Source organism: Pterocles gutturalis, unplaced genomic scaffold (genome assembly GCF_000699245.1).
Source record: "Pterocles gutturalis isolate BGI_N339 unplaced genomic scaffold, ASM69924v1 scaffold16466, whole genome shotgun sequence".
NCBI lineage: Eukaryota > Metazoa > Chordata > Aves > Pterocliformes > Pteroclidae > Pterocles > Pterocles gutturalis.
The window spans coordinates 64084-89197 of NW_010103499.1; the positions used below are offsets into that span (position 1 = coordinate 64084).

The window sequence follows — 25114 nt, forward strand, 5'->3', positions numbered from 1 at the left end:
TGCCAGCAATGGTAGAGTTAACTTGCTTTTTTCCCACCAGCATCTGTTCCTTTTTCTGTTAACAGAATGACTTCATGCTCAGATGTTTGGGATGATTTGTTAGCTTGATGCTGACATTGGGGTCGTTCCAGTATCTTTAGTCTAGGTATGGAAGAAGGGCACATGGCTTCAAAAATCACCCTGTTATAAATGTGAGTAGGCTTTAAAGCAGGAAATTCATAAACTCTGGCCTATGACAAGCACAGGATGTAATGGGAAATGAAATGAGAGTGTCACTGATGCAACAAATGCATTTTTTTCCTGATTAGTGGTGTACTTGGGTCTTTTCAGTGTGCAAGAGCTGTTTAATTAATGGCACCTGTTAATGTGTCTTGCAGGCTGAGGTGGTAGCTCCCAAATTTGGGCAAAAATTATATACATTTTGTTTTACATCATTTAACATAGAGAATGTGTTCTCACTGGAAGAATAAAACTTGAGATTCACGTAAGACACCACCTCATTCTTTTATATTCTATATAATGAATTTAGGCTTTTTTCTCAGCCAGCATAAGTATAAATTTGTTGGTGTTGACCCCCTTATTCCTTGTGTACGTCAGCATACCCGAGAAAAAATATTGTCCATTTTGTATGGTTTAGCATTAAGTTCCTGTAATTTATAGAATCATAGAATGGTTTGGGTTGGAAGAGACCTTAAAGATCATCCAGTTCCACCCCCTGCCATGGGCAGGGACACCTCCCACTAGCCCAGGTTGCTCAAAGCCTCATCCAGCCTGGCCTTGACCAATTCCATCATGTCTTGGTGTTTCTTTCCTTGATATTTTCCCTTCTATACAAAGTGGTTAATTTGAGAAATAATGTAGTAAGTTCAATGATGTGAGAGATTCCTCTTAAAAAGATTTTTTTTTTTTCTTGGAGTCACTCTTGCAGTGGTTTAAAGGATGAATTTGGTGTCAAAGAAGCAAAAATGCTTGCACAATTATGCTGATATACCATTATCACAGCTTGGAATCACGATACTTAAACGACTACATTGCAGCAGACATAAGAGGAGATAAGGAGTTTTTTCAAATCGTTCATTTTACTTAGTTTATGTTTTCCATGCTGCAGTGCTAACAGTTAGAGTCTCATTTATTTATCCTGGGATAAGAGGTTATTTTGGGTCAGAGCCCTAAAATTATATATTTATTTTTGTATAATTGAAAAGTCTTCTCTTCCCTGCCCCCTCCATGGGAACGGCATGGAATATTTTTAGTTTCTTCCTCCCTCTCTCTGTCCAACAAGAAAGGTTAGCTGTTGCTTAAAAAAATGCCTTCCCAGCTGCTGGAGACATAAACTCCCTAAACTTGCCATGGTATTTGCTCCAGATATTCTGAGTATGCAGAATCTGGGTGTCCATCTTGCAGTTCTGCATTTTTCAGGTGTGCTACTAGCGCTCCAGTTGAAGTTAGCACTCAACACTTCTCAAAAATCAGGCTCAAAATAGTCCTGGGTTTCTACAGTGATAGCTGGAAAATTGTCATCATCATGCCTAATGCTGGGGTTTGTGTTTGGCTTGCATTTGTGGGATTTTGCGAGAGCTCGGTGGAAGCATATTTGACCCTGCTGTGGGAAAAAGAAGAAAAAAAAAAGAAAACATTTATTCAGCTGTCATCGTACTAAGATGGTGTAATTTGCTGTACTTAAGAACAAAAAGAATGGTGAGCAATGCAGTTCTGCTGGACGGGAAGTACGTGTGAATGCTGATTGTGTGCTTTAGTTGCTGCTGCTGGGTTCTGTTCTGTCCTTGTCCGTCCTCTTGAAGTTCTGGGCCTCCACGGTGCAAGTATGAGTCAGTGCTGCTGATGGTATGCAATAATGGTCCTGCTGATGGTATATAATAATATATGCAATGCAGTTCTCACTGTTCAGATTAGTCTCAGGTGGATAAATAAGCAGCATAGCTCTCTGAGATGTGAGAAGCAGAGTTGGCACAGCCCAGAGCTCGCTCTTCTCTGTATTCCCAATTTCACCGAGTGCTCACCAGCCTTTCAAAAGCTGGTGACTATCGAGCAGGAAGAGTTGCTGATTTCCTTGTCTTTTCAGTGGAAAGTTCAGAAACAGGCCCAGTAAAGAATTGCTGCCAGGTTCTAGCGACAGCGATGAAAGGGAAAAAAAGAAATTTCCTTCTGCTGACCTGGGGAATGGTTTTGTTTGCATTGCAGCCAGGTGTGATGGTTTCAGCTGCACACCTGAATCGAGGTGAAAGTCACGCTGATACCCAGTCATCCCACCTGGCATCCCAAACATTTTGCAGATGTAAGAAGCAAGAGAAATGAAGGCAGGGAGAAAGGAAAGAGTTTTTCCTGAGTTTATGGGAAGGGGAGAGAGAGACAAAGCAACCAAATGGTACACTCAGGTGTTGGGTTAGCAGCTTGAAAGCCAGGGGTGCGTTGGTCTGAATTTATCCCTTTGTTCCTCTCCAACAGCTCCAAACTTTACTGTTTTTTCAATAGTGAGTGGGGTTAAAGGAGAGAGACAAATGGTACATCTGTGGCTTCTCTCACCATCTACCTGTCACAAACCCTTAGTAAAGGGCCCAGAGCAGAGGTGAACTGGAGCAAGAAGCGGTGTTACTGGAAAAAACAGACAATGGACGTGTTCACGTTGCGCACAGAATTGGGATAGGGAAGATAAACCTTTCAGAGTTTGACATGAACAAATTCTCTGCGTGCTCCCGGAGGGACTCGTCCTAGGTGGCAGTGCTGGCTCTAGGTAGGGATGTCCTAGGGAGTCCCTCGTGTCTCTGAGCATGGTTAGTGACATTTCGTTCCCCTCATCAAGCAGCATGCAGGGTGATTGCCATGGATGGTGGGTGACTTCATTTTATTTAGAAAAGATTGTAAGTGGTTGCTCGCTGGAAATAGAGAGAATAGGAGGAAAATATGAACTCCCAGGGCAGGCATGTGGCTGGCAGGAGTCTCGGTTACACAGGCTGGGATGTTCGGTGGCTTTTCACGTTGTGTAAATAATGCCAGGAGGACAAGGCAAGGAAGCGAGGAAGGAGACAACCCAAATGACATAAATACTAACGGGGTAGGGATGCAGCTGGAAATAGTGCTGTTGGAAAAGGTAAGCTGGATGGCTGAGCACAAATTCCCTGTCTGTATCCACAGCACGTGCACTGTAAGCTGAATGGGGTTAATGCCAGAATGGAGATGTACACCCAAGAGTTTTACATAAGAGTGAAAAAGAGTAGGGATAATGCAGAGCTTGGATGTTAATGAAAATTAGAATGTCCCACTGCTGCTGCTTAGGATTTGTTGGGATAGTGGCAGGTTGGTGGCTTCATCTGCCACAGTGGTCGCTGTAGAACCTTGACCCTGACCTCAAGCTGGCGGGAGGTTAGTGAGGACAGAGCTGTGGTTCAGGAGTACAATCTAAGTCCACAGCCACATGCCTGGAGACCAAGCTGTGTCAATGAAAAACGTTTGGTCTTCTCTTGTAGACTCCCTAAGTAGAATGATCATGACCTGACCTCCTGATGGGTAGGATCCTCCATAGTGGACATTTCCCTTTGCCTGTGAAAGAAGTACCCAGAATAGGCTAAGGGAAGGTAGGCTTCCAAGAACGTCTTCATTGGAAGTGCAGGGAATTTATTAATTTCCTTATTTGGCAGCTCATGATTTAGATCATACACTTATCAAGTGCAAAATACTAGTTTATTGATGGGGCTTGGGAAAAGTAGAGCATATTAGAGGTTTTAAACGTGAGCATGAAGTTCAGCTAATCGGACAGAATGATCATTAGGCAGCAAGAGTCAGGAGAACGTATCCAACAAGAGACCAACTTCCATGACAAAGGTAAAATGTTCAGCGGAGGAACAATGCGTAATACCAGTCCACTTCAATTTGGCAAGTCAGCTTTGTCCTGAGGGCTGAAGGCACGGGATAATTCAGTGTGGCCTCAGCTGTACGTTTTAGTTCTGTAAATACAGGGCTGATAAGTTATCCTCTTGGTCACTGCACTAGACCCCTGAACCAGCGCCTGGTAATGGTGGGATCCCCATCCTACAGCAGGGCTCCTCAATAGGTTTGATGAGGGACAACCACACCTGTGTGACCTTGTAAATGATAAGAGGAGGCTGATGCAGTCAGCACTGGCAGCAAGTTTACATCTGTCTGGATCGAGGAGAATGATAAAGAACCAACAGAAGATAAAAGTTCTTGAAACTGAAGGTGTACCGTGCAACCTTGCTATACCAAAGTTCCTTAAAATGGGATTCTCTCCATCAGTAATCTATTGTAAGTCCTGTGCCAGACGTGGTTATCGTAAAAGATAATCTTGGTTTAAACACTACAGTTATACAGTTCATTAAAAGCAGTGGTTGAGACTTCTGAGGTTTCAGGAAAAAAAAAAAATTCTTCAGGTCATAATACTGCTCCAACAACGTTTCCACCTGGCAGGTATGGCATTGCAGTCCAGTGAGACACTGTGTATCTGTGTGTGTATGCAATGGATCTGGCATTTTTTCTGCAAGATAAGAAATAAAAGCCTGGCCTTCATCTCCATTAGACTGATACCAATGAGAAGTAATCAATTTGAAGTGGTTTTGAGTGTTAGATGAGGTTGGAAATGACACATCGTGTGTATGCAATGTAGAATTTCTAGAGTTGCTGTATCTACGAGTGCTTGGGAAGCAAAAAAGGCAATGGATGGAATAAGCAGTTCAAAACAAAGCATATATTTAACTTGATTGGAAAGTATTTTGGCTTGTGGTAGGGCAAACCATCTTTCAGAAATGACTGATAGGCCATTTTCCTTTCTAAAGGCTGGTGAATTTCAGCAGCATTGCTGCTTCGCTCAGTATTACAAAAACATTTCTAAGAGGCAATCCTCATCCTTCCTAAATGCTTCCTTTTTTCACTTTCCTGCTTTTAGATTTTATTATATTTTGTAGCGGTGAGTTCTACAGTTTGCCAGTATAGGGCATTTTGTGATATAAATAATAATATGAAGCCTTTGACTCTTCTTTGGAAAGGCTGGTTAGTAACCAGCGTCAGAGGTCGTTAATAGGTCTGTCGAGTTACTGGCATCAGGACAGAGGTCAGGCTAAATATAGCAAAAAAAACCAAAAAAAACCCAACCAAACAAACAAACAAAACCCCAAAAAACCAAACCCACAACAACAAAAAAACCCCCGAAACAATACAAACCCAAAAAACCCCTATGGTCTGCTAGGTAGAATATTCCTGTGTCATAATCCAGTGAACTGGAAGCATGTCCGGCTATTCCCGACCTTTATGAAAGGCAATTAGAACTTACCACCAGCTGGTAATTAGTGAATATTGCCTTTTAATAAGTGATACAGTAGACTGCTTTGTGGCAGAAGGATTATTTTCTGTACATCAATAGCTTAATTCCAAGGGGAGAACTAATGTTTGTTTTTCTCACTCTGGATAGTCTGTCCTTAAACCGCTTGGATATAGCTCCTTCCCCCAAACCCTGAGAATATTTGTGTAAATGCTGGTCATGGGGTCTGAGAAACGGAGCAGGGACCACATCTGTCTGGTGAATGGCTCAGTCCTCTGGTCTGTCCTGTTTCAAAATTAGCGTCTCTTGGGACAGGGTTGGCTTTTTGGAGGCGTAAACTGTTTGAAAAGTTGAGATATATTTTCGCTCGACTTCTGTATTAATATTTCATCCCCCAGCAGATCAAACATTTTTTGTGTCTTTTAATGAAAGTGCTTTTTATTTAGGAAACTTTTGGCTGCTCTGAACTGGGATATAGCCAACAGGATGGACAGTGTGTTGATGAACAAGTAAATGTTTCTTTGAAAGCTAAACTGCTTAAAGTGAAGAAAAGTCAGTAAGCCAGTTGTGGAAAAAAGGGAGAAGAGTGATTTGGATGAGAGTGCAAGACAACTACAGTGTGGATTGATTCTTGGCTGTGCTACAGGTTTCCTATGGAACTGGGAACTGTGTAATTGTCTGCATCCCATTTTCCCTGTTTCTGTTGAAGAGAGCCTGAGAAACCTAGTAGGTGAGATTTTTTAAGGACCTTTGACAGTGTAGAGTGCAGGGTGTCACGGGGTTGTACTCTGCTCAGCATTGATAGCAGATGTTGCGATGAGTTGAGTCTTTGGTATCTGAAGGGAGAAGAGGAGCACTTGTGGGAAATGAAGCACAAGTGGTAACCATCTTCCACCCTCCCAGGGAACAAAATCCCCGCCTTGATTATAGTGGCCAGAATATTCCTGTGGAGAGCAAGGGGCATGCATCTCACGAACCACACTAACATTCACGTGGCTTTTGCAAGAAGATGCAATTCTTTGTGACCCAAGTATAAACTCGGGCATGCAGTGTCCACACACAATACTGTGAACAAGCTGGAACAGGAATATATATTACAGTAGCCTCGTTTCATACCCTTCATCTGTGTTTGCACGCTGGTTTTATTGCTGTAGAGAGGAGCTCAATGAGTGGCATCGTGGTTCCTTGCCCGAGAAAGATTTTAAACATCAGATTTCCTGGATGAGTTTTAATTGTCCTGTCACCATATATGTCTCCCCGTTTCCATCTGCAGGAAAGAAGCCTTGTAAAGTTGCTAATTTAGTGGATGTATTTATTAAGGCTTTGACTTGCTTGGACTTTCAGGACATGCTCTAGAGAACTGCTCAACATTGTTTGGGGTCCATTCAGTGCAGAGTAAAATATGAACGTGTCATCACTGGAAACTGAAACCCAGCGCTCACCACAGAAGAGCTTCAATGCAGGCAGTTAGTCCTCAGGCTTTCCTTGTGCTGTTTTTTTCAAGACTGAAACCTTCTTGAAAGAAGCTCCCATGATATAAAGAGTCTTTCATTTTCATGATCCACTCAGCCGTGAATATCTGGTGTTTCCATATAACACTGGTGTCTGGTACTTCTTTGTAGAATGTTTCGCAACAAAGGCAGTGGTCTAGAGTTCTTGATGATGTCTGTGATGGAAGTCTTTGTATTGCAAATGCTCGTCCCACTGACATGGTGTCTACTAAAGGTCTGCTCTCTAGATCGTAGAATCATGAAGGTTGGAAAAGACCTCAAGGATCATCAAGTCCAACCATCAACCCAACCCCACCCAACCCACTAACCCATGTCCCCAAGCACCACATCTACACGTTTGAGAACAGCTTGCCCCATGGAGCAGGTCTCCTGGGATTCGCAAACAGGCATTCAGAATCAGCTGAGCTTGTGCACACAATACTTTGTTTTATTTTGTTTCATTTTGATTGGTTCAGATGGTCTAAATATTTGCAGAACTCCATTAAGTCCTATTTGGGATGAAGTCATAAGTTCCACTTTCCACCAAGGCATGGAGACTGTCCAAATTACTATCAAAGCCTGTATAGTACCTCGGCTATATTGCAGGCTTGTATGGTATCAAGATCCTGTTTTCACAGCAGTTACATAACTGTTACCCCAGTGAAGAATGATATGGCCCCTTATAAAGTCCATAAGCTGACGTCTGTTTTTTAATGCAATATTTACACTATTCAAGGAGCTAAAAGAAGACTTTGCTTTAATAGATTCCTTCAGCTAATGTTTTCCCTTATACAGATGGGTTATTGTTTCCAGCTTTTAATACCTATGTGGCTTTGTATATTAGGATCTCATTTTTTGGTTTTGCCCTTTTTTTTTTTTTTTTTCTTTTTCTTTCTCTGTGTCTCCTGGAGCAAGGGTTTTGCCAATATCATCAAGTTGCCTTACAGTTTTCTCTGAGGTCTTATTTGAAAGTCAAAACCTTGAAGGTGCTACAGGTGTGAATTCGTCCCTCCTTTGAAAATGTTGCCCAGGTGATTGCTATAAATAATGTCACCTAATGATTTCATGGGGCTGGATAAAAATCTGTGTGTTTCTGGGGCTTCTTGATGGAAATAGCATGACAGGTGTTAAGTACATAATCCCATTTATTCTAGCAAAGTAAAACACACATTGACAGCCTTAAAATTCTGGTCTGAACAGGGAGTGTGAAGGACGACTGAAATGAGATGGACTTTTCTGCTTAATATGCTTCTGGGCTGAAAGCAGCTTCAGAAAGTGGGGATTGCATAGTGGAGTACCTGCTAAAACTTTAACCTCTGCAAAGCACAGCTTCAATCTGGGCTTTAGTTCAGGGAAAAAAGCTTACACTGTGTTCTGCTGAAACCAATTTTCTCCCAATTCTAATTAAAGCAAAACCAAAACATAAGACTTACAGATCCAATATAAGTCAGACCAGTTTGTAGTGGATGGAGAATGGTCAAAAGCAGGATACACTGAGAACCTTATCTCATTTGCCAAGCTAATCACGTTTAGATATACTTTAGAGGATGAGAGTCGTCTTATCCTTGGTTCTGATTGTGAAATTTCTCATGGTTTGGCTTCAGGTAGGAAATTAATCAGAATTCTGAATTTTTTAAGTGTATCTATCCTGATGCTCTTCAGCCTGCATGCCTAAACTAGACATCTAGAAAGCTTAGTTGTGGCGTTCCAGCATTTATACTTTTCTGTTTTATTTAAATTTTAAGGAGAAAAAGTATTGTAGCTCATTTTGGGATATAAAGGACGGATCCAAGCAGTCTTTAATGTATTTGTTCGTTTCTTTATTTGGAGCTCACAATGGAGGCAAGAGAAGTATGGGGAACATACTTATTCCCTGTTCTGACAATGTTTTTGTCACCTGTACTCTGCAAACATCTATAGCTGTCACTTGGACTTCTAGAATTCTACACAGAGGAAAGTTTCGGAAAGGGATATGAGCACACCTTGCACTCAGGATCGGTGGCTCAGAATGACCTTACTTCACTCCCTCTGGATTAGCTCCCCATCTCTATCGTTCTCTTTGGGGCTGATAAGATTATCTTATAAAAATAATGCTGTATTTATCTATTGTATGTTTTAATTTATTTTTCCATCAGCAAGGTCATATTTTTGACTTTCGCAGGAGAGGTTAGGGTCTGCTGAGTGTGCAACCATTCTCAGGGTTACGTTGGCCACGACGTGTTCTACCCAGAAAAGGGGCGTCTGTGCAGCAGTCCTTTGCTAGATGGGGACAAAGCTGGTTTGTTGATGTGATGAATGGAGTTATTGCTTTAGTTTACATGTTGAAAGACCAGTCGAACAAAGAGAGGGGAAGGAAAAATCCAAGTCTCAGTTGTGATTTGTTTTTAATTCTACATATGAAGACTTTCATTTGTGCAGAATTGTCGCCATGTGTTGGTATGTAGCCTGGGGGGAACTTGTCAAGGAGCAAGGTGTTTTCTGAATGTGGCTCGGCAGGGAGCATGTAGAGCTGTTGCTCATCTCTAAACCAAACAGTTCTGGAATAGCTGAGCTACTCTGATAGACCTACACATTTAACATTGTTCTATTTATCTTCCAGAGTAACTTTTCTAGTATGAGTAAGCATTCGTGCACAGACACCAGTGGTGACATCCACACAGTCTTCATACATCTTTGGACATCCTTTGGATGAGTCAAGTGGTTCAAATTCTTACCATATGCTAGGAGTCTTAATATGAGTTACTTGTAGTTTATAATGGGAAATTAGGATCCTAGAAACCAATCTTTATTTTGCTGGTGACTGCTACACCTACCTAGAAATAAATAGACCCATTTGCATGAAATCTCATTTCCGTGGAGCAGCCAAAGAACAAGAGAGAATTGGTTGCTGAGTAGGTCTTCTTTTAGAAGTTGAGCTTGGTGGAGCTTCGTCTAGTGAAGATGATTTCAGGTGGATTAGTTGGGAGGTAGGAATAGGAGGATTAATACTGCTTCTACCGTAGTTGAGGGGATGCTGTTCTGTTCTTTGGATGTTCTGAGGTTGTGCTTAACTTTTTAGAATAAAATAGAATAGAATGGCAGTGTTAGGTTAACAGTTGGACTCAGTGATCTTAAAGGTCTGTTCCAGTGCTTGACCACCCTCTGTGTAAAGAAATGCTTTGTAATGCCCAGTCTAAACCTCTTTTTGGTTTATCATGTCAAAATGAGTCAGTCTTTTGTCTTCTTTTCAGGTTCCTTGACTTGATTTTTTTTTTCCTTCCATAGCAGATGTTAAACCCCTTTGGTGGTGAAACCCACCATCACTCTAGCAAGACAGACAAAATAATTTATAAGATCTGTCAATATAAAGCTATAAAATGTAAACCTGTTGTCTGTAAATGGGCTATCCTTCTACTTGGAAACAGTATGTTTAAGGGACCGAGGTTTGCTGCTTAGATGCCAAAGATATCTGTGTCTCCATCAAACTTTATTATTCTGTGTTTAATAACCCTAGCTGAAGGGGATCCTTTTTATCTGACACACCATGGCGACGGCGCTAACATTACACTTTCAGCAATGTTTGTAATAAATGCCACACGTCTGTGTGCGTTATACAAGAATACAGAGGGAGATAACACAACAAAGAGCAGCGCAGTAAAAAATCCCAGGTGGTTCCACAGTGGCATTTCATCCTGTAAAGGCACTTGGTGTAACCTTGTTTAACTTTCTGTTTCAGGAACAAGAAGATCCTAATAAGCTTGCGACCAGCTGGCCAGATTACTACATTGACCGCATCAACTCCATGGCAGCCGTAAGTTACCTCTCCTGCAAAGCAGGGAAGATTTCCTACTGTAGAGGTGTGTCTCTTTAGGAAGAAGTCCCCAAAAGAGAAGAATGTTAGCCCAAGACCATGAAGACGAGTATGTGTGTTAACAAAGAGCCCTGCTCTAGTAAAATAGATTAGAAAGCACCAAGAGATTGTCGTGCTCTTGAGTGTTGTTGGAGCACAAAGGTAGTTCAGCTATGACCCCTGTTTTGGCAATGTTGAGGAATGTTAACGTAAAGCTAGCTTTCAGCACATGCACGCACTCGTATCTTGGCAGGGCTAGCAGGTCTGAAGCAGTGAGAACTGAAAGCATCTTTTTCCAAAATTGTACTTTAAAGTGCATTTTTGGAGACCTGTGTGTCATTTGGGCCAAGTAGAGGTGAAATAATTTAGTTCTTCAAGAGGAGTCTTAGGTGCAGCGTGTAAGTGAGGATTATAGGAAATCATGGACAAGAGGAAAGCAAGGCCCCTACTTATTCCTTCAGAATAGAAGAGCAAGAGAATATTTGAGGAATCAGAAAAGCAACTATTTGAAAACTAGATAAAGTTTTGTTTTGTTGTGTGGTTTCAAATTGATTTCTAACTATTCTACAAAATAACACTGGGGCTATTAGTTTAGTAGAGAATTAAAGAAAATGTAGTTGTTTATATAAGATAACATCCACTTATATAAGAGCAGATAAATAGAGGAACATAAGGCTGTTACACCTTAGTCATCAGACACAAACCAACGAGATATTTGAGGAAAACTTTCTTTAATTGTCCCTGTTCAATAGCTGTATAATGTGTCCCTTCCTCTGAAGCATCCAGTAGAGCTGGTCCCCAGCAGAAGCAGAACACCTGCACATAGTGTCCACTGACCTCCTTTCATATGGTAGATCTTATCTTTTGAAATTTGAGTCTTTCCCTGATTTTTGTAGTCAAATTTTGCCTTCATGTGCAATGTCTACTCAGCTTTTTTTTTGGCAGTTGGGCAGAAGTGATGATTGAATTCTGTTCGTAGCCTCTTAGGTAGCACATCTTGTTAGTTTCCGTATGCTTTTATGTTTGATTTCTAAAGGTTTGTCTACACTTTTTGTATCGTGGTTATGAGCTATAAAATAATTTCATAAAAATAATGCCTTAATGGATGCTAAATGTGTCACTACTGATGCGTTTCTCATCCTGAAATACGTCTTGCTCAGTAAAAAAATCAAGATTTATGAGTTGTTATAACTCACTGTAAGAGGATAAAAGAAAACATGCCTTCTACTGTGAGTCATGAATAAACAAAATTATTACCTGCCTTCATGCCAGGTTTTCTTGAGGCAGAGTAATGAAACAGAAGGAACATGGACTTGTTTTGAGAAAAGAGATGGAGCTTTTGTGACTGGCGTGGCACTGTGGTCAGATTTCCTGACTGAACAAATTTGCTCTACAAGGGCTATTAAGGGAAAAAAAGAAGTATGAAACCTTGCAATATTACTGAGCCAAATACTTCTGGTAGGATTTGATCCAAGGCCTCTTGGACCTACTGGAAATTTTTCCATTGATTTCAGTGACTTTTGGATTAGTCTTTAAACAATCTTGGTGTAAACCTGGAGTGAATATGTACACGCCACTGTTGTAAATCTGGAGCAGTTCCATTGAATGAGACTATATTTTGGCCAATATTTCTAATTTTAAACATGTTTTAAGAGCACCAATAAACACCAGCCCTGGTAATGTTGTTTGCATGGCTCAGCACTGAATGATTGATAACCTTTTATTTGGCTTCATGCCTCATGATTTACTCTGATGCTTGAAGTGTTGAGAAGACACGCTGGGGTTAAAACCTCTGCTTCTGATTTACCCCTACCTTGCTTCACTTGTAGGCAGGTGAAACTTAGTTGACTTGATTTCACAGGAATTCTATCAGCGGAAAACTGGAGTAATACAGCTGAGAACCAGCTCCAACACATTTAAAAAAAACCTGTTCTGTTCATTATTATTTAGACCTCTGAGATTCTTGACTTCCAAGTGGTTATTTTGGGTCCCTTTTATTTCAGTCCTAAATTTAGTGGTGGAGGTTTTTAATTTTTTATTTTTTTTTTTAAACTGATCCAAGTGGAGTTGGCTCAGAAGTGGTGAATAAAAACATGTTTCACATTGCTTCCTGACACTGTCTAGTCTTATTTCAGTTTGCATCTCTTGGGCGCTATCAGGCATTGCAATATTTTAATTAGAAATATTGCAATAAGTATTAGAGTTGAAATAGTAGCAATAATCACAGCAGTGTTAGTTTAAAATGCCTTAAGTCCAGGTTTTTTTAAATAAAATTTAATCTTTGCATCTCCTGTGAATCAACTACGCTGGGCTGGTTTTACGTGCAGCTTTCACATCTTTTTTTACATCCTTTTGTTTAAATCATGAAGTTCTTTTTTATATATTAACTTGGCAAAAAAAGTTCTTCCCAACCCCTGATAAAAGGGAAAAGGCACCTTTACCCTGCTGATATCGTTCAGTATCTTTTTGTGGATTTCAGCAGGCTGAGGCCCCCGCGCTCAATGATCATTTTCTCCCAAGACCCTCTGCACTGTTACCCATCGTATCTGCCCCTTGTAGATTCCTCTTGAGAGCAATGTGGTGATTCCTGATGTGTTTGACATTCCCTCCTTGTAATCTTAGACCACTATGTTAGGAAGCACTTTAGGTCCCAGATCCTTGATCCAGTTTAAAAAGCCGCATGTTTTAGGCACGGTTCTGTTCCCACAATTTTTTTTCTGTTGCTGTGACTTGTTTAGATTTTAATAGTTTTAAACCCAGTTCTCCCCAGAGCGTATGACAGTGAAACTGGATCTCTTTCCTAGTCTGCTGCGTGCAATTCCTGGGGAGGGACTGTCCCATCCCTCAGGTAGCCTGGGTGGAAGGAAACGGCCAAATAGATCCTTGGGAGACTATCTTCTAGACCAGCCCTTAGGAGGAAGGGACAGCTGCTAATGATGTCTAATTTAGAAAGAGGAGCCTCCAAATTTGCCCAGTCCTTTGCTAAAAAAGATTCTGGTGATTGTGGGCAGGTTGCACACCCGCAAGCAGAGACCATTTCCATTGTCAAGGTCATTGTCATCTTCTGCTGATTCATCAACGCACAAAACGTCTTTTCTTAAAAGACTGCCCTGTTAATACCCCATGTAAAGAAACCTCCCTGGGCTCTCCCTGCTCTCCTCACCCCACGATCCTGTCTGCTTGGCAGCACGAATAAACACAGCCCTGGCTTCACCGGGGAGGAAGGCTTCTGACGGCGCTGCGTTGCTTTATGAGCTTGGCTGTGCGTGCATTTCCAGCGAGGGACTTCCAGGTGGACGGTAGTTGCAGATCCAGCTTTTCTGGAGAGATGGCTCGGTTGAGAGGATGAGGCAGGGGTCAAGATTAATAAATACAGCTGGAGCCAGGCACCTTTCCTTGACTCAGAAAGCATTTGTTCAGGGCAGAGCAGCTTCACAGGACATTAGAAATACACAATTTCCAGCAGAATTTAGCAGGTGGATGATAACTCTCTCCTCCATATGAGTTAGGTGACATCGATGTTGCTTTAAACTTACTTGCTTAAAAATTATTATTTTTTTTTTTAAATTACATCTGTTCACAATTTATGATTCATAGTTGATTGTCTCAGTTGAGCCTTAATGTCTTCAGAGATATGGTGCACCTTGAAGTTCAACTGACTTGTCTTTGAAGAAGTGTTTTATAGTATTGTTAGGGTATGTCATAGGAGCCATACAATACAATTGGGGTTTTTTAATCAAATTTTGATTTTAATTTTACTTGTATTTGTTTATGAACTGGAAGCCATTTCAATAATGATAACACTTTGTTAGTTATTATTTTAGACAAGATCTAAAGGAAGAGCTTGGACAAGAATGAGAAATCAGAACATCCGGGTTGCTTTTTCACTATTTATTCTATTTGCTTCTTTCTTTTTTCATTTCATTTGTGTGAAACTGTTAAGTAAAACTAGATCCATCATACAGTGTATTGATTATGCTAGTTCAGGCAGGTTTTTTTTTCTCTTCTTTTTTCCTCTTTCTTTCTCACATGTACTGTCAGGATGGTTCTATATTTTCCTTCTCAGCACTTTAGGGGAATGATTAGCCATTAAGATAAGGTGTGGGAATTAATGTGCTTTTAGTAAAACTAAAATATTTATTTTTAAATGGAGCAAAATTTTCAAAATTTCTTGGACTACCTGAGATCTTACACATAAAATTCCACGTGGCTGGTTGTTTTTACAAATACATTATTTTTTTCGAATTGGCAAATCAAGTAACTAGATGCTATACTTTCCTGGGTGATGTGCTTAATCTGGAAAACTTTAAATATCCAAAATGTGCTTATAAACAAGAGCCTACATATACCACTTTTTGGGGACCAGATAAGACATTATTTAGCTTCCTCTTCCTAGTATATTTGGTTAACTAATAGTAACTAGCTGCATCCTCAGCACAGCAGACGTTCGTCCTCTAGTGCAATTTGTAGTTCAGGAAAGCAATTCATCGGTCAGCCCCATTAATGAAATCCAGCCTCAAATAATGACAGTTCCCTCCCCTCAGTCTCCCAGGGGCAGTTATGTTTTCTAGAATTCTTGGCAAGAAAGCTATTTCATAATGCAAACGCATGACCAGCCTGTCTTGAGAGAGGGCACGAGGACTGGAGTTTCTGGCCGTGCACAGGAGTGAGACATGAAGGGCTCTTGGCTGCCTGCAGCTTTCGAAAAGGGGTTTTCTATAATCGCCCTCTGTTGTAAAGGCAGGATTATTTGTATTTGTTTCGTTTGGAAATGGGCCTTTTTCAACTCTGAACGAAATACTGTTGAGCACCTTCCTACCATCCATTTGCTTTCCCCCCACAATGGCTCAGAGGAGAAATTAAGCCTTTGGAGGAATGGGAGCTTTTCAAAGGAGCATTTATGGACCAAAGGCAAGATGACCAGATGGGCTGTCACCCAAGAAAATCCAAATCAAGCCCCGAATCACACCCCAGGACTCTGCCATTGAGATTCCATAATGCCTGTTCAGGAGTTTCTGTTTATTTTTTAAAGAGGGGGATCATATGTGGCTTGGCTTAAGCATTTCAATTTATGTTTCTGGCTGTTGGAGGATGCTGGCAAAAGATAAAACATCATCAGCTCATTTTCCATCAGTAGCGCTCTGTCATTCCATTAGGGCAGGAAATAGCTTGCTCTGTTACTGAGTGAGTTTGACTTTAGCGTGGATCAGAGAGAGGACCCCTAGAGTTAAACACATCTCCCCGTGCCAGCTGGTCAGCGTAAGGCAGCAACGGCACGGAGCCAAATGACCACCCTCAGGATCCGACGCATGTTGGCACCACGTGGTTTGCAAAAGCAAGCGACATGGGAGCGCGTCCAAAGGGAAGTGAGGCGTTGGGGGGCACGGGAGGAGGGTTAGAGGAAGTTCCAGTGGGAGGAAGGTTGCCTTTGGTTCTTGCTGAACTGTTTAAAAAAAAAAAAATTAAATATTTTGCTGTAATAGGCTCTAATTGTAGCTACTCAGATTCCACCACAGAGAGGTATAATGTCAGATCCCCGGTAGGTGATACTAATTTAATTGGGTTGTTCATTTGAGAAGAGGTTCGGAGCTGCTTTCCAGATCCCACCGGGTGATATCCCTGAGCCATCCTGCCAATATGAGAGGCATTTCTCCTCTGTTTTACAATTAAAGAGACTAAGACGACATAGCTATAGGCTAAGAATTTCCAGCATCGGGTCTTGACTTTGTAAAGAAATCATACATTGGAGTTGTGAGCCTGAATGGTGTATACAACGGGCACTGAGGAGCCTTGCTTCATGTCGCAAGGTTGCAGCGGTGCTTAGATCTGCAAATTTCCTGATATACCATTTTTTTCAATGGCATCATCCGAGAACCTTATTTTTTTGTGTGTATTCCACTCATCATCTCTCACCATAATTTACAGTGACCCACAGCATCTTCAGTTTCAGTTGACTGCAAGCTCTAGTTAGCTCAAGCTGCCTATCGGAAGAAAATCTAGTTTCTGTGTGCTTCAGTTTAATTTTTTAAAAAACAGGGACAGGAATTTTATGATGCTCCAGCTTTTTACAGTAAAAGTTCCTCATTACCAAGGGCAAAGTGTGTATGGAAAAGCAGTATCTTAAACCAGGTGATCTGCTTGGTGTGGAGAAGAAAAGTCAAACTCGTATGCACACAAACTAATTCAGGGCACTTGCAGGCTATTTAGGCACTTGAAGAAAAAGCTTTTATGCTTTGAAACCTGACATACGAGTCTGGGTTTTTTTTTTTTTTTCTTCTTCCCCCCCCCCCCCCCCCCAAATTCCATGTCACTCTAATACAAGCTTCCAGGCAGCCCGAGCTTTCCTGATTGTCGTCTTCTTTCCTGAACAGATGCAGACGCTGTACGCTTTCGATGAAGAAGAAACAGAAATGAAAAATAAAATAGTTGAAGACTTGAAGACAGCTCTGCGGACTCAGCCCATGAGGTAATGTTGTCCATCTCTCATCACGATTCACTGCCTCCCTACGGTCAGATGTGACATGGGAAAGAGCAGCAAGGACAAAAACCTCATTGTCTCACCTCGCACGAGCTTCTCTGGTGTTTCAGACAATCCACAGAGAGCCCTGCAGTCCCTGGGCTGAGCCTGCCTGGTTGGAAGGGCACACTAATGCTGGAGCCTGTAGCTTCAGGAAAATAAAAGACAAAGTCTGCTGTGCAAAACCTGTGTCAGGTCTGTGCAAACACGGGCAATGACTGTGAAGATCAGACCTCAGAGCCCTCTGAACGTCCCGTGTAATTTGATTCACGTTGGGTGAAATCTCAGCCTCTGCTCTGAACGTTGAATTCAAGCTTTCCCTTATCTGTAGCAATGTGAGCTGCTGGGTACAAAGCAGCTAATCCATCTGACATCACCTGGGCTGGCATTCTGCCTGTTCCGTGGGGCGTCGAGAAATGTTAGGAGACTTTATTATGTACTGTGTCTTTGAAGGTAAGGTCATCTTTGTTTTCTTGGGAATAAAGCTCTGAACAGCAGCAAGCTAGCATAGAAACCTTTCCCCTTTCACACTTAGGAGAACATTGCGCAGGAGCAGTGACTGTAGGTGATGTGATCTCAGGAAACACTAGGTCAAAAAGTTTCTGAAGGTCTTTGTATTGAGCCCAAAATGTGTTTGCATCCGTGCTATGCTGAAGTCATAGTTCAGAGAGTTTCAGTGATGCCTAAGCAAATGGGGTTTTTTGGGGAGGGGAACCTAACTAAATCAAACAAATTAATAAATAAAAACCCCAAATAATTTTTTGGGTTGTTTTCATTTATTTATCTCAAAGAATTCGCGTTGCAGTTACATTAATTTGAAGATATTTCTGGGACTTCTTGCAAAGCTAATTGCCGATTGTGCTTCTCCCCTTCGTGATGCTTAAAAATCGACTGCATGCAGCTTCTCACCTCACAGCAAGTGTGGGGAACACATCAGCTTAAACTTCAGCTTTCTACCTCCTGTTGTGACAGGCTGTAAGAGCACAAAGCTAGATTCTGATGCTCCTCTGCAGCATGAAGATTCATCAGGCTTTGGTGACTTTAGCACGTTGGTAGGTTGAGTGCTTTTAACATGGAAGGGGAGGAACAGTGGCCTGTCTGAAGACCTAGCCCAAGGGGATAAGTGGCTGATCCTGTCTGTCACTGGCCTAAAGCCAAGAACACAGTAAAACGCAGCCGGACTTTATGTTAAAATGGAAGCTGAGGCAACCGCCAAACTCCCAACTCTCACCAGGATTTTAAACCAAGGTCTTGAGCTGTTGAGACTTGATGTAGCAACTCCGTTACATGGATGTGGAGCTGGTTTGGTGCTTACTCTGTGAAAGTGATGGTTTGCATTGAGCATAGGCACCGCAGCAAGACCTCTCTGCTGGGTCCAGCTGACACGCTTTGGTGGCCACCGTTGGTTGTTCTGCTCTGTCATTTGGAATAGGGCAGCCCAGCCGCCTTGCTGAGAGCAAGGCAGTAGAGAAGAAAGAGAAATGTCTTTCGCTCAAAGCCTTGCAAGGCTTTCCTTCTCAGACCTATAACGCTTCTGCTGGATCCCCTTGACGACAGCCTGTTGCTTCATCTGTTTGTAATAACCCTAACGAGCTTCAGTACAAGCATCTATGAGCTGCCCTATAAAGTGTTCTCTTCTAAATCACTGGCGATGGTTATGGGGCTTTTTTTTTTTTTTTTTTTTTTTTTTTGTTAAAACAGTTAAGCCAAGCCAAATTTTGAGTTAAGTCCTATGTCTCAATTAATTTCCAGCGACTCAATTCGTTAGCTGCCAAATGGGCTGCGTGCCAGTGCCTGATGAACAAGCCAACTTCTTCTTGATGGAAAGGTTGCAGTAGAGAGGCCCTCGGCTCCATCAGATCCCTCTCATGAGCAGTACGATATCCAGCCTTTCAAAATACTAGTCTTTCTAGTTGAATTTGGACATCAAATCCTATTTTCCTTGCCACTTCTGTTCATCAGGCTTCTGAAGGAAATAGAGACCAAAATTCACACGGGACGAGCTGTCTGGAATCCACTGGTGATGGTAGGGTACCCAGGGGCTCTGACAGCTTACCCATAGGCTCCTCTGCTTGAATTCTCTGATCTAGAGGAATCAAAAGAAGTAAAACGCTCTGTGTTTGGCTCTGTGTTTTATTTTGCTGTAGAACTGTCTCTCTTCTAGCAGAAAACGCAGAGTAATGGTACCAATCCATGCCTTTATCCCAGCCCACCAGTTCTAACAGCAACAAAAACTGAAGCAGACTTACCCAAACTCAAGTTGTCTCCTCTTTAGAGAAAAGGTGTGATAGAAGCATCCCTGGGCAGCTAGTTGGCCCCCTTTGAGCAAGTGCATTTTGTTCTGGTATTTAGGAGCTGCCCTGAAATGACAAAGCCAGGTAGTGTCCCAGCACGCAGGAGCAACCCCAGCCTTGGAGAACAAAAAAACCCCACATCTGCATCTTGTAAGGAAACACATTTTCTTTTAGGTTTGTAAGAACTTATGACTATAAACAAGTGTGATGACAAGCTGTTGGACAGAAGCAGCGAGAGAAGAGTTTTTCTTTTGGTATTTTAGTGCCCAAAAAATGGAGGTTCAGAAATGCAGCAAAAGTAAAAACTTAAAAGGGATGAGAAAAAAAAAAATCAGTTGTTGGAACCCCACAAAAATATCATCACTACCTCTCCTTGCTGTCTGCTTGTCTCCTTTGTTTAATTCAGATTTGCCACCTGTTATTTCAGTTTAATGTAGCCATGTTGGTTTCAGGTGCATACTGGAGATGATAACTTATGCATCCAGCAAGCAAAATCCATTCTGCTGAATTTTTCAGCAGTTCGGTAGTTGCCAGGATTATGCATGCCCTTTGATTCAAAACCTGATGCTGCAGGGAAGCGTAGCTTTGGCTGTTAACGGGGTGGGAACATCCTGCTCTCTGCACACCCACGGCGTAAGATCTTTCTGTCTTTCCTGAGCTGGATCAAGTCTCATAGGGAGGCTGTCCCCCCCGCTGCACTTGGAATCCATCGGTGGGTCATTGCCTCTTAGACCGCTACATCTGTATTTGGATTAAAGGTTTGTTATTCGAGCTAACTAACTCGTTCTGGTCAGCACTCCCTAAAACTTGAAAGGCTGAGAGGTGTCCTGCCTTTTAAAGTGTGCTAAACTGGTCAAGTGAGAGTCTGAGGTGAGGTTAGACTTTAATTTGCTTGTTTAGCACCTATTAAAACACACCCTGCTTTATTTACACTTGAGTTTTTGAACGTGTTAGCCAGAATGTATTGGCAAATACGCTGAACTTTACACCTTCCACTCTAGAACAGGACCTTCCTTTGCAGCCTCCAGGTTGTACAGGGTGGCTGTTGGTTGCAGGTGTGTATACTGTGAGGATGAAGGTAGTTTATTGCCATTAGTTAGGTTTGCTTTTGCAAACAGACATACAGATGCATGAACCCCAGTTGTGAGGATTACAGCTCTCACTCTGTCAGCTAAACTCCCACTTCTTTTTCTCTCCTGCGCAGACATTTCCCCATGTGCCCTCCCCGCACCCAGCAAATCCCCATGCTGAAAGTGTCTCCAGAAGCTGCTGTTGCCATTTCTTTATCTCCCTCTTGTATGAGCTTTTCTGGAGAATAGGGAACTAAAGGAAAAGGATGGTGAAACTCATCATTTGATTCCTGCTTCTGATGTCAGCTGAAATGGGAAGGTACTTGGTTTTGGTTCCTGTTGAGCAACACAGCTTACTGTTTGCTCTCCGGACTCGGAAGAGTACAGGAAAATCCCGACATTGTTTTAAATTATGTCATTAATCAAGGGCTGTGACACAGACTGCTTTCCTGCACATGCCTCCTTTTTGGAATGACCTCATCCAAACAGTCCTAGAAAAATTGCTCTGCCAGTGAATTTATATGGGATTGTACTTAATTGGGACAAGGTGACTTTTGTGCCTTTACCATTTTTTTGCACATGGTCATCAGAGCAGGCTAAAACACGTCAAGGCTGTAGGGCCTTTTATGTCTTGTCATTAAGACCACGTGTTCCATCCAAAAGCATGTTTAAGGAACCCTTTGTTCATCTGCTTCTTCAGGATATTTTATTTTGTCAGTAGAGCCCCATATCTTCAGAAAGGTGTCCATCTGAAGTCTTTCCTCAGCATTGCATCTGGGAAGAACAGCAAAAATCTGCCTTTTTTTTTTTTTTGCCTTTTTTTTTTTCCTCCCCTAGACGATGGAGGGAATAGATAAGGTATTGGATGTATTCACAGAACGGACCTTTGGAGGTGAGGAGGAGGAGAATTTAAACAAGTCTCTCTATAGTAGAGGCAAAGAGCAGCTCTGCTTTTTAGGTCGGGTGTTAGAGAAATGCTCAGAAGCCATGGGCATCCCGTTGTTTGGTACCAAGTTGAGTTTGTGCTTATTTTGGTTCCAAATACTTCCTTCGCAGCAACTCTTTTAGCCATGAACATACTAACTTCAGTCTTCTTTGGCATGCTAGCAGCTAAATGCATTACAGAAACCGAGCTAGGTTTCAGTCTTTCTATAATCAGTTGGAATAACAAAGCGCTTTGAGTGACTTACCAAATTCCTGGGGCACAACGTTGGTCCCACTCTCTGCCTTGGAGGCAGAGGGGCTTTTGCTCCTGTGATCTGTTAGGGCAGTTGAGATGATGCATCCAAAGAATGTGCAATCAGACCCATGTGAAACTTGGCAGAGTGTCCTAGCAGGGTTCAACTAAACCTTGTTTTCATTTTTGGTGCGCACGTGTTCCTGTGTATGCTTGCCGTTACTCTGATGTTCCCTTTGAAATTCGATTTTGAACAAAACCCAAACCTCAGATCGAAACTTTGTTGAAAGCACTAGGCTTTGCCATGTTTCTGGTCAAACCGCGGGCCCAAATAAGCTGAAAGTTGGCACGTCTGTCAGCATAGTGAGCATAACTTTCAGGTGGGCCCTGGAAATTCCTGTGTGGTGTGGGGCGTAACCACAAGAAGACCATACATAGGTCAAGTCCACGTTATCCCAGAGGTATATAAGTATGGCTCAGGTTTATCTTGCTGGTGCAGAAACAGAGACCAGTGAAATTCAGTCTTTCAGTATGGTGCTTCTATTACTGATGCATATTAAGAAGAGCATGCCCCTTAAGGACAGAAAAGATAAATCCAGTCCATTAGGAAGAGCACAATGACACAGACGTTTGGTATTTTTAATTTGTTAACAACCTTTTCATTTGTTTGAGGTGTCTTTCTGTATTATGCTGTTTAGAGCCTGATCCTGGACATGTTATTGTTGGTGTACATTTTGGTAGGCTGGAAATTCAAATGTAATTCAGATGGTTTTGCATTTAGACATTCCAAAAAAGTGCACCTACCTGCACGACCTGTTGGAGGAGGCAGGAGGTAAACAAAGCGATCTAGAGAAATTATTTGCAGCCCTTTTAATATCTTTGAATCCCCACTTTTAAGCCTGGGAACTCTAAATGAAACATTGCTTGAATGATTGCATTGACTTATATAACTCCATCCTTTTCTGTCGATTTATCTAAGAGGATGTCTGCTTGGTCTGACTTGACCCATCTGGATTTTTTTAACCCTGGTTTTCAACAAAAGCTTACACTTTTCCAAGAACTTTCTCCTATATTGTTTTCATCCTCAGTTTCCATAACCTCAACCTGAAGAAAGGCAAAGTTTATGGTAGAATACAGTAGAAACAGAATTCTAGTGATGTTAATAGTCAAAGGAAACCTGTCCTGCTATAGGTTCAGTCTTCAGTGTGTCATTTGGTAACTGATTAATTCTGTATTTTCTCTATTTATTTTGCTTTATTTTTACTGGCTGTTTTGCTGCAGCAGGGTGATAGTGGATCTGTTCCATCCTTAATATACCCCTTCAAAGTAAAAAAACCCAATCAAAAGATAAAAAAATGCAGCCCAGGCCACGGTAGGGTCTGAAGAATGTGTTACCAAAGAACATGTCCCTTTTAAATATAGTATGTTCCTACACACATGTCCCAGGATCAGAGTGTGAAGTCAGTGCAGCTGACAGGAATGAGTTTCCCACTCTCAGTGTACCCAGCTCCTGGAGGTGGAAGCCTATAAGTGGTATTGGCTAAAAGTTTGACCTAAGTCTAAAAATGGTTTTCAAGATAATCTGAACTCATAAGTGTGGTGATGGGTCTGTATGAAAAGATATCTTTTGTCTGTTAGCACGTATGTAAGATACAGCAATTTGAAAGAACCCATTCAGCCTTGAAGATGCAATGACTGTTGGGGTGGACCACAGCGGGTGTTTGGGGGTAACTGCAACAAAGACAAGAGGGACAGAGCAGTAGGGTCATAAGGTGATAGAATATAATTACCCTGGAACTATGTGGCATGCCATTATTAGCTAGTCTCCTTTCTCTCTTTTTGTTTGTTCTGTTTACAAAACAATTTGTTTTTCTTAAATACCTGGGAATTATTCTGTGAACTTTAGGCTAAGACTTAGCCAGCTTTTACAGATGCAGGTTTGAATAATATGGTATGTTTTGAATAAATTGCCTTTGATCTACTTCCCTTATTTTTCATACCTTTTTTTTTTTTTTTCCCCAGGTTTGTGACCAGGTTTATTGAGCTGGATGGCCTGAGCTGTTTGCTGAACTTCCTGAAGAGCATGGACTACGAGACCTCGGAGAGCCGCATCCACACATCCGTTATAGGGTGTATCAAGGCACTGATGAACAACTCCCAGGGCCGGGCTCACGTCCTGGCTCATCCAGAGAGTATCAACATCATCTCCCAGAGCTTACGGACTGAGAACATTAAGACCAAGATTGCTGTGCTGGAGATCCTAGGGGCTGTCTGCTTGGTACCAGATGGTCACAAGAAGGTCTTGCAAGCCATGCTTCACTACCAGGTCTATGCTGCAGAAAGGACAAGATTCCAGGTACATGGAGGATGCTTTGCCAGGAATACCCAGTATGATGAATTTCTGCAGGGAGGGATTTTTACAGTTGCACGTATTGCAAACTTGCTAGGTAGTAGAAAAGCTATATTTCTCATTTTGTTTTAGGAAGGGCACTTCCTCGACCTGATTGCTTGTTATGAATGCTAACTGAAAATTCTCTATATTGTACCTGAAAATGGGGGTTTGCTATGTTAAATGAAAGCTGCTAGTCTGTTCAAACTCTAACCTGATGGCATTTCTGGGGTGGCAATGATTTGTTCTCCGCACAGAATTCCAGGAGGCTCTATCCTGATTTAAAAACCCTTAATTTAGTAATAAAAGAGTTGTGGATTAAATAATGGAGACAGTGGATTAAATAATGGAGACAATGAATTAAATAATGTACAGTAGAGGCACTTCAATCGCCACTTAGCAATCACCTTGTGAATTGTCACCACCTAGCAATTGTTGGCTCAGATAGCTCCCATTCAGAACACAGAAGGGATCTCGGAGACCTTGAGGCAGGTCAGCAGATCATTGACGGGTTTTTATTGTGGATAGCACTGGCTGCTGTTGTGACAGTTCCCCTTCCTAGTGAACTGAGTACCTTTGCAAAAAGATATAAGAGCCTGTTGCTGTAGATGAAGCTGTAGCTCCTCAGCTTTGGGGTAACCACACCCATTTACTATTCTTTCTAAAGTAAAATGATAAAGGGCGTCGTTGGCCAGCAGGCCCTGGATCTTGGTTTCTGTCAGCCATCATCTCCCGCCTCCTCCTCAGCTCATACATCAGTGGGTTTGGGGCTACAGTGAGCGTATGGGCGAACAGTCCTTGCTCAGGAGCAGTAGCTGCCGGTGTTTGTTGTTAGAACTGAACGCACTGTGGGATTCACTGACTGTGACCCACCTCTCTGTGTGCACTGCCCTGTTTGCATGGCTTGTGTTTTCAAACTGGGTGCATGCCTTCAATAGGCGGGTATATGACACATATAATGGAAGACTCCAGGATGGGGGGGCCTTTTGGTTTCAGTTGAAAGCTCTTGAGGCTATTTCAAGAGAGAAAATAGTTTAGTGGGTTGGGTGGTGTTGGGT

At 42.0% G+C, this 25114-nt stretch overlaps 1 protein-coding gene across 1 annotated transcript in view; it reads left to right on the forward strand.

The window, feature by feature from the left end:
* LOC104471404 (disheveled-associated activator of morphogenesis 2-like) overlaps nucleotides 1-24023 on the forward strand; it is a gene marked incomplete at its 3' end in the record, with an annotated part of 50780 nt that extends 26757 nt beyond the window's left edge. Inside the window, exons 3-5 of the mRNA XM_010086740.1 lie at nucleotides 10496-10570; nucleotides 16981-17075; nucleotides 23690-24023. Of these exons, the coding sequence (XP_010085042.1) occupies nucleotides 10496-10570; nucleotides 16981-17075; nucleotides 23690-24023 (504 nt within the window). The remainder of the gene's footprint in view (nucleotides 1-10495; nucleotides 10571-16980; nucleotides 17076-23689) is intronic.
* Between the last annotated feature and the right edge of the window lie 1091 nt (nucleotides 24024-25114).